The following is a 10,258-nucleotide window of genomic DNA, read 5'->3' as shown; positions in this document are numbered from 1 at the left end:
TTTAATAATTGAATTCATTTATGGCGGCAAACAGCAGAATAACGAATTCAAAAAGAGTTTTCAAAAAAGAAGAAGTGAAAAATTTATTCGATTGTTCAAAAATTCTGGTAAAAATCGCCCAATCACATGGTAACACAAGAATTACAAATTTCAGGCAAATTTTATTATTTATGGCATCTCATATCGAAAATTGTTCAATTGGATACGAGAATGAATTGAACGAATGCCAAAAAATTATTGAAAAACAAAGAAATGATAATCAATCTTTATGTTCACCAACTTCTTCTGCTTCAGCATCCTGCATGTCATTGCATAACAAATTACGTAACAGTGAATTACTAGTGTCAACATATAGAAAAACTCTTATTGAAACCAAAAAAGAATGTAAGGTTCTGAAAAATGAATTATCTATCATGAAAAATTACCATAATAATATCAAAAAAGAAATGGATAATTTTTTGGTCGCGATAAATGGCAAATTGAACATTGAACATATTAATCAGCCAAAAAGAAAGCCAATAATCCAAGTTGTGAACAAAAAACAAGACAAAATCAACGCAAATCATTTATGTATTGTGAAAACATCATGTGCCGAAATTAAGGATATGAATCAGGCTTTAAACATCCTTACAGAAAAAATAGACCATAAGACACTGGCAATGAATAAAATATCTATTTTGAATAAGATCAAGACAAGAAATAAAATATTGATTAACTGTGGTTCGAAAGAAAGTTCCCAAAAATTAAATAAACTAGTGAATGATTCTAATTGTGGTCTGCTTTCGACAAATCCTAGTAAGCATTCTCCGAGAATGATTATCTTTGGTATTGATTCTACGCTATCTAAAAGTGACTTCACGGATTGCTTAATTAATCAAAATGATAAATTTCGATTAATGATTGAAAATCAAAATGAAACTTTTGAAATCTTATTCATGAAAAAAGATAGAAATGGGCAACAATTTGCCATATTAAAAGTTACACCAAAATTATGGAAATTATGTATTGATGAAAAGAGAATTTTCATTGGCTATAATGCTTGTCACATTCAAAATTATATTTCTATTACTCAATGTTACCGCTGCCTGAGATTTGGACACAAATCTGTTGATTGTTCAAATAATCTGACGTGTAATAAATGTGGTGGTCACGATCATTATGGTTCAAATTGTAAGAAAACTTATACCTCATGCGTAAATTGTCTTTTTAAAAATTCATTGGAAAAATCATCTAACTGGATTGATACGAATCATAATGCTTTAAGTAAATCTTGCCCAACCTATTGTGTTTTGTTAAATGAAATGGCGAAAAGAATTAATTATGAAGGATGAAAACAAATTTATTATTGTGTCTCAAAATGTTAGAAATAGTGTTATATCATCATCAATTTTAAACTGTAATGTTCAACATCTTGGTGCAAGTATTTTATGTGTCCAAGAGCCCAATTATTATAATTCAACCATAAATGGTTTTCCAAAAATGAATATTTTTAACCATAAAGAGAAACCAAGAAGTGCCATTGTCTCTTCATTAAATAATATCATTGGTCTATCTCAATTCACTACATCGCATTGTACCACAGTAATGATAAATACAAATAATCCTATCATCTTATCTTCTGTTTACCTATCTAGAAATATTGATCATGCTCTTTTCAATGCAGAAGTAGACTTAATTAGTAATTTATTCAATGAAATGTCTCATTATCCAATTATTGTTACAGGGGATTTCAACTCGCATCATCCAATCTGGGGCAGTTCAAATGTTGATAATAGAGGTGATGCTATTATTGAAATGGTTATTCGTGATAATCTTTTTGTTATGAATGATGGTTCTTTTACGTTTGAAAATCATCAAGGCACCAGCCATATCGACATTACAATAATCAATCATAATGCTCTACCTTTGACATCGAATTGGAGAACCGTTGATATAGAATCTGGTTCAGATCACAAGCTGATTGCCTTTGATATCGGTTTCAATTCCTTTAATGATAAATGTTCATCAACTAGAAAATATGTCACAAAAAAATATTGATTGGCTACCTTTTGAAAATTCTTGTTCTAAATCAATTACACCATTTATAAATAAATTTCAGAATGTCTCAGAAAAAATTGAAACAGAAGTACTCGTTATGGACTTTGTTGATTGCATTCATTTGATTTGTGATAAAACGTTACCAAAAATATGTCATAATGCAAATAAACCGAAATTTAATCGGCATATACAAAAGCTAACAAACAAAATGAATAATTTTCGAAGAAGATTCCAAAGACAAAAATGTGTCATTTTGAAGGAAATTTGGCGAAATAAATATATTGATTCAGTAAAACACCTGAAGGAAGAAATCAAGAAAACGAAATTCGATCAATGTAAAAAATTCTTTTCGTCAAATACCAAAGAATCAGTTTGGAAAAATGTCTTCATAAATTTGAAAAACAAAAATCGTAATCCAACCATCAATACGATAAAAATGGATAATGATGTTTATACTAGTTCGGCATTAGAAAGTGCGAAATTTTTAATAGATAAATTTGTTGTGGATATGGAGGTCGATCTATTCAGTGACATTCACTGCAATTATAAATCAAGAAATGAAATGAATGAACCTTTTTTCACTTCATCTGAAACAAATCGGGCAATTGCTGCCGAAAGTGATACAAAGGCCCCTGGAACAGATGGTTTATCTGCAAATATAATTAAACATATTCACCTTGCTGTTCCTAATTTGTTTAAATTGATTTTCAATAAACTTTTCTCAGTGTCGATTTTTCCGAATATTTGGAAGGAAGCTTTTATCAAAATTATTCCGAAAAACAACAACGATCAAACATACAAATCTTTTCGACCGTTATCTTTATTATCTACATTGGGAAAGGTTTTTGAAAATTTAATTACCCAGCGTCTTTCGCACTTCATTCTATCAAAAAATATATTATCTAACAAACAATATGCCTATGTTCCTAATAGATCTGCTGTTGAAGCAATTAAATTCGTAGTTGATAAGATTGAAATGTGTCGACATGAAAAAGAACATATGATTCTGGTTTTTCTCGATCTATCAAATGCTTTTCCATCAGCTCGCTTCGATTTGATACTGGAAAAATTACGCTTTTTCGATCTACCTACAAATTTATATCATATATTTAGAGATTTTCTGTCAAATCGAAGCGCATCATTAAATATTTCTGGTACAAACGTTAAAAAAATTAATTACGGGCGGATGTCCGCAAGGAGCGAAAAGCTCACCGATGCTCTGGAACATTCTTATTAACGATTTGCTATGTTTAAATCTTCCACCAAATTGTTATCTTCAAGCGTTTGCGGATGACATTGTATTAATGGTTCAACATCATGACATTGATTGCTGTATAAATAGAACGAATATTATTCTAAAGTGGATATTGAACTTTGGTAATAGGACTTCATTAAAGTTTAATGCCCAGAAGACAAAAGCGATGATCATTTCATCTAAAAGAAATATTGATCAACAACAAATTGTACTTGGTGATGATCATGTTGATGTTGTAGATGTTTTTAAATATCTTGGTGTTTCGATTCATAAGAAATTAAATTGGACTACTCACATTGAATCGGTTTCAAAAAAAGCATTATTTTTATATCATCAGCTGAGAAAATGTTATGGTAACACTTGGGGTTTATCATTCGATGTTCTAAAACATATTTATATCATGGCGATCGAACCAATTATGCTTTTTGCCTGTTCTATATGGGGAAATAAAGTAAACAAAAAATGTATAACCAAGTTACGATCGGTTCAACGCAATTTTGTTTTATCCATGATTCGTGGTTATAAAACCATTTCTTTTGATGCAGCTTTTGTCATTGCTGATATTCTTCCCATTGATTTGAGAATTCAGTACTTGAACCATATTTATATATTGAGAACAAATGGTGTTTTTCTTGGTCTTCGTTGTCAACTTAAGGTTCCAATTTCTTCACTTAATCATCCAGCTTCAACCATTCTTCGTGCTAATTGCAATGATAATCATGATTTCATTATTTTTACTGATGGCTCTAAAATAAATGGTCATTTAGGATCTTCTTTTGTCGTTTATAAAAATATCGATGAAGATCCAATTTTTCAAGCTAAATTTAGATTGGCAAACTATTGTACGGTTTATCAAGCTGAACAATTCGCTATTGAGCGGGCTGCCTTTTGGTTAAAGGATAAACAAAGTACTGCAATTATCTATACTGACTCTTTGAGTACAGTAAATGCCATTAATAATCGTTGGAACACTGATTACCTTATTCATCAAATTCGAACTTGGATTAAGGATAATCATATTTGTATTAAATGGATTCGTGGTCATCAACAAAATATTGGAAATGAACTAGCTGATAAACTAGCTAAAGAAGCTACCACCATGAATAATATTACCTTCTTCTTTTGTCCATTTAATTATTTGAAAAAAATTATTCGTTGGATTACGACAATTAAATGGAATCGTCTGTGGCTATCTTCAAATAATGGCCGTGTTACAAGATTGTTTTTTCCAACGATTTTTCACAGGAGGAATTCCAATCTTTCCCCAGACTATGTAATCACTCAATTCATTTCCAATCATGGTGATTTTCGAGGCTATCTATATCGGATTAATCGTGCAAATGATCCATACTGTAATTGTGGTGCCTTAGAGGATTCGATTCATCTTATTTTCCATTGCCAGAATTTTTCATTTCTTCGAATTCTTATAAACTTTGGCAACAACTTCAATTTAAGCAACTTTTTCAAAAATAATTATGATATTTTTATAAATTTTTTGTACCTTTTATTTTTATTTAAGTGATTTTTTTTTTTTTTGTGTTTTTTTTCAGTTGTTATTTTTTTTTTCTTTTAATTACTATTATTATTATTATTTTATTTTTATTATTTTTTTTTTTTTTTTTCTTTCTTTTTTTTTCAAAATATTTTTCTTTGATTGTGTATCATTTTTTTTTTCTCTTTCATGTTTTTTTTCTTTTCTTATTGTGTTAATGTATTATATCCTTATTTTTTGGTATAAGGATTTTTTTTTTCTTGATTAAAATGAATGAATGAATGAATGAATGTTCATTATTTCATTGGAAAAGTTGATGGTTTTAATGGAAAAACAAAAATTTTTTTTGGTTTATGATTTTGTTAGTTGAAAAATATTTAGGAAACGTCAACGGCTAGAACATTCTTTGATGTGTTCGTTATTATGATGTATATCTGTATTATGTCAAGCAAATGTTTTTTTTCGTATTTAGACATCTTTCAATGTCTTGTTGTTGTTTTTTTATTCATTTTGACGTTTGTCTAAATTTTCAATTGAGTAAAGTGTATAAGTAGAAATTCTGATATAAAATGATTGAGTCTGAAATTATACTGAAATTCTGACGAAAATGACTGAAATTCCGAAATATACAATAAACAAATCGATTTTATTCTTTTCAAAATGTTTTCCATGTAATGAATTTTTTTTTATTTAAAACAATAACAAACAAACCGCAATGATATTGAAGAAAAAAAACCCGAATTGATCATTCGAACACTTGATTTTTTTTCAGATAATCGAAAAATCAAAAATCAAGTACTTGAATTGTTTTATTATTATTTTGAAATGAATCAAAAATCAAATCATTATGAATATTTCTTTGGAAAAGGAAACGAGAAAACCGAAAATCCATCCATAAGTTTGTTTAACTTATTTGTCATTTGGAATAGCGGTGGATATATTTTTTGTTTCCGATTCATCACATCTAATCAATGTCAATGAACTAATAATGTTATTGTTGTTATTGTTGTTTAGTTCTATATTTTTATTGACAGAAAATTTATCGCTTCAGGATCAATGTGTGATGGATGAAAACACGGAATGGAAAAAAAACGTAATGAAATGAATATCCGAAAATAAATCATTAGATCAATGACATGAATATGAAGTAATAAATGACGACAATGGTGGTGGTGTTGGCGGCAATAATCATTTATCAATTCGAGTTATTGATTCTTTTAATTCTTTCCTCGTATCAATGAAAATTTCTTTTTTCTCAATTAATTATTATGACTTTTAAATAAATTATGATACTATTACGCACGAACAAACGCAACATACTTGGAAACACACAGCAAACGATAATTATTTTAAACACGTCAATTAAAGATTATCATGAAAATTGCGTGTCGATTTCTCTATTCTTTTTGTTCCGTTTGATTAACGTTAAATTTTGGAAATTAAACAAAACAAAACAAATGATAGATCTGACAATATTTGTTTATCATTTTTTTTTGTTGTTGCTGTTGTTGTGTCGGATACAATTTCATCATTAATTTATTTCGGTTGTTTGTTTCTCATGTTTTTTTTTCTTTGGAAAAACAAATATTACACAAGAATAGCAGCGAATAATTTTTATCTATATTATTTTTTTCCAGTTTTTTCCCTTGATGATCTATATATAAAACACACACCCCCACCATTACCACCACCAAAAATAATAGAGAAAAATTCTTATAAAATTAACAAACACCCGAAAATTTCAATTTCAATTTAGCAATCAATCAACTCATTTTCAAACCACCTACACTATTTACAAGTAATGAAAATGAATTTGAGAACCTTTTTATTTCGTAGAAAACGAAAAAGTTTCCAAAAGAAAGATAGAAAGAAATTTACCGGAAATTCTACCTGTATAGAATTTTAGTGTGAAAAAGGCTAGAAAGAATTTTAATAAGAAGAAAATAAAGATGATCCTGGATCGTTTTTGTTTTTGAAGAAAACTTTCTGCATCTTGTGTATCAAGAAAGAATCGCACTAAATTTCTATGATTAATGAATGATTAATTCAATGAAATGTTTAATTTATTCATCCAAAAGAAAGAAAGAAAGAAGAAGCTTTATTCAGCATCAAGATGTTACCAATTTCTAAACGAATATTTGATAATTTCGAATGGAAAATTCATCAGACAAAACAAAAAATTCTGGGAAAACTTTTTAATTTTTTCTGCCACTTGTAAACTCAATTGAATAACAGAAACAAAACAAAAAATTGATTTTAATTGAATTAAAAAAATTGATTAATTTTTTTTCGAAAAGGGAAAAACTTTAATGAAAATCGATAAATTTTTCAACAAAAAAGGAATGACATTTTTTACATTCTATATAACGATTGTCAATTGTCAATGACATCATCATTCAACACCAAATGATTATCCAAATGTTGTTGTTGTTATTCAATTCGATTCAAAAAAGAATAAGTGCAAAAAAATAGTGAACGAAAGAAAAAAAAATATGTCATAAACACATTAAAAAAATAAAATAACATAACTTTGATGTAGTAAAAGAATTTTTTGTTTTTGCAAAAGTTTGTATTTTCAGGTAAATAAACATAGACAATAAACGAATCTAAATAACATAACGAAAACAAACGAAAAAAAAACAATTCATAACAACAAACTTGGACAAAGTTTTTTATATTTGATATTTGAGCTTTTTTCCATAAACTAAAGGTAGTAGTTTTTTGGAAAAACAAAACAAAATTTTGTTTTTCTGTTTTTTTAAATACTTTGTTTGATCACTGAACCGATTATTTATGTTATGTTTTTTAACAATGAAGAATCCTAATTCTTGAAATTCAGATATGTTTATGTTCTTGTTATGTAATCTTGTTTGTTTTTTGTTTCAGAGTTTAGATCGAAATCTAAAAATGATTGACATGCAAAAAACCTTGATTACCTTTAGTATTTCTGGACAAAATGGTTTGTTGTTGTTGTTTTTCTTTGAAATCAAACCAATAGAATTTATTGCTTGAGAAAATAATCATTATCGATTTTTATTTCATTTTCTGATCGATTATTGATCGCACATTGAAAACTTAATTGTTTTGAAACGAAAAAATCCAAAATCAAATTCATATTTTTATGTTTGGAAAAAACTTTTTTTTATTTTCAATCAATATCTATCGATTGATTTTGAAGAATTCATGAAAAAAATGATGATGATGATAACCGAACCAAAATACAAAAGACGAAAGTCAAAAATCAAGATGCCCCGAGAAAAAAAAACAGAAAACACTTGAAAAATGGTCTAAATTCAATGAAAAAAGAATGAAAAATTCATAAAGTTGAACATATAATGTTTGTTGAATTTGGAGAAATGAAAAAAAAACAAAATTTGAAAACAAGAATCTCTCTTTCGGATAGTAGTAATGTTTCTGGTACAATTGTTGCATCAATATTGAATTAATATAACTAGTTGGCAAGTTGCTTTTGTACAGAATTTGTCTGTCTATCTTTCTTTTTTTTCTATCTTCTGTTGGTGCATGTCTTGTGTTTGTCATATGCAATTTAGATCAAATACAGAAGAATATTTGAAGCTGTCTGTAACAGAATATCTGTCTGTATATTTTTTCCACCATATATAAATTCTATTATAACATATGACATTTTTTTCTCTCTCTCGCTTTCAATTTCTCTGGTGTTATATTACACATAGCAGCATCAATGAATGAATGAATGATTCGGCAAAATCACCATCATTCATTAGTTGTTATTTTTCCGAAACAAAAAACAAAAAAAAATTCTCACGATTGCGTATTCAAAGACAAATTCTTGAATTTTTGAAAAGATTTTTTACACGCAAACAACTTTGATTGGTTACTTGTTGTTGTCATGATATCTTACCTTTTTATTAAAATTTTTTTTTCATTCAATTTTTTCCATTGAGAAAATGGCAATTAACTATGTGACTATAGTAAACATATGTGAATGTGTGGGCAGGTAAATGAATGCATTTGATATTATTTGGCTATGGGAGATGTAAATTTATAAAAACATATCAAAAAAAAGAAAAACATCACAAAACAGATAATAATGATGATCCTTTAATTACGAAATAACAGATATTTTTCTCCCTCTCTCTCTCTCTCTCTCTCTCTCTCTCTCTCTCTCTCTCTCTCTCTCTCTCTCTCTCTCTCTCTCTCTTCTTTCACTTATTTTGCTCTTTCATTTTTGATTTAATTAATTAATTAATTAATTAAATTATCAAATTAATTTGATTTGATTATTATTCAACATTCTTGCAAATAAGAAGAATTTTTTTAATGAAAAAAGATGTTTTGATGATAAGATGTTTGTGCGTGTGTGTGCGTGTAGAGATAGAGAAAGATAAAGTGAAACAAAAAACAGAAATTCTCATTGTTAAATCATGCAAATAAAAATCAATTTGAATAGAAAAAAATGGCAATTTCGGAAATGATTTTCGATAAAATCAAGCGCATTCATTTGTGTTGATTGGAAAGCAATCAAAAAAAATAAACAGGTAAACATCATCATTATACAAACAATTTACACCTAAACTAATTAATTTAAATGAAGAAATATTTCTCTTTTTCACTTGATAAAAGTGTAAGAGATGAGATGTGTAAAATTGAAAAACGAAGAATAAAAAAATAAAATGAAATTCTTTAACAACAACAAGAGTACCACAGCAGTTGTTTGTCAGTCAAGTCAGCCAAGTAGTTAAAATTAATTAGTTGAACATAGAAAAAGATCCAAAAAAAACTAAAGTAATCAAATGATAATGAAAAAAAAGAAATATTTAATTTCCTCCCAAATACAAATTGATGTAACAACCAAAATTAAACGAAAAATAAAAATAAAACAACCAAAAATGATTTACATACCGAACGGCAACAAACAAAATTGTATTATCATTATCATCATCAAAAAAAAAAATTTGTTGTTTAATTGTTTGATGATAATAACAAATTGAATAGAATAGAAAATGTATAAACAGAAGAAAAAATGCAACAACATCGATTACGAAAATAATTATAATCAAACTCGAATCAATCATGAAGAAATAGATGAACATTTAGAGAGAGGGAGAGAGAGAGAGAAATCAAATTAAATCCAATTCTAATAATATGTGTGTCTGTGTGACAATTTCGACAGTGAAGCCAACATTCATCAAGGGAAATATGTTTATGTGATTGATGAATTTTTCATTGAAAAAAAAATAAATAAATAAATGCAACAAACACAAAATTGTATTGTGGGATTGTATATTTTTTTCTACTGGATTGAGGGGAAATATTATTACATGAATTTTATTATTATATTCTTTTTAATCATTATGATGACGATGACGATGATGATTGAACTTTCATTGATTTCAGAAATTCGATGACAACAACATGAATGAAATGAAATGAAAAAATTAATCATCATCATCATCAGTTTTTTTATTTGCATTTATTCATCTCACCCGAAT

At 27.6% G+C, this 10,258-nt stretch overlaps 2 protein-coding genes across 2 annotated transcripts; both read left to right on the top strand.

Moving 5' to 3' along the window:
• The first annotated feature begins 1,320 nt into the window (after positions 1-1,320).
• LOC142646146 (uncharacterized) lies at positions 1,321-2,766 on the top strand. Its single transcript, XM_075824336.1, has one exon. It carries the CDS (start codon positions 1,321-1,323, stop codon positions 2,035-2,037), a length of 717 nt encoding a protein of 238 aa, XP_075680451.1. The 3' UTR covers positions 2,038-2,766.
• A 153-nt stretch (positions 2,767-2,919) lies between these two features.
• Positions 2,920-4,839, top strand: LOC142646148 (uncharacterized). The gene has a single exon (XM_075824338.1). The coding sequence runs from the start codon at positions 3,252-3,254 to the stop codon at positions 4,812-4,814; it is 1,563 nt and encodes a 520-aa protein (XP_075680453.1). The 5' UTR covers positions 2,920-3,251; the 3' UTR covers positions 4,815-4,839.
• Positions 4,840-10,258: the final 5,419 nt, after the last annotated feature.

The sequence above is a fragment of the Dermatophagoides pteronyssinus genome, unplaced genomic scaffold (genome assembly GCF_027571235.1).
Source record: "Dermatophagoides pteronyssinus isolate colony J.1.1.1.1 unplaced genomic scaffold, Derpt_VIB-CSIC_2022.12 sq0071, whole genome shotgun sequence".
Classification (NCBI taxonomy): Eukaryota; Metazoa; Arthropoda; class Arachnida; order Sarcoptiformes; family Pyroglyphidae; genus Dermatophagoides; species Dermatophagoides pteronyssinus.
Note: the sequence above shows the minus strand (reverse complement) of the source record. Positions and strands in the feature narration are given on the sequence as shown.

What these genes read in the sequence shown, in the direction of transcription:
- LOC142646148 (XM_075824338.1), top strand. Translation starts at nt 3,252, where the DNA reads ATGCTCTGGAACATTCTTATTAACGATTTGCTATGTTTAAATCTTCCA.
- LOC142646146 (XM_075824336.1), top strand. Translation starts at nt 1,321, where the DNA reads ATGAAGGATGAAAACAAATTTATTATTGTGTCTCAAAATGTTAGAAAT.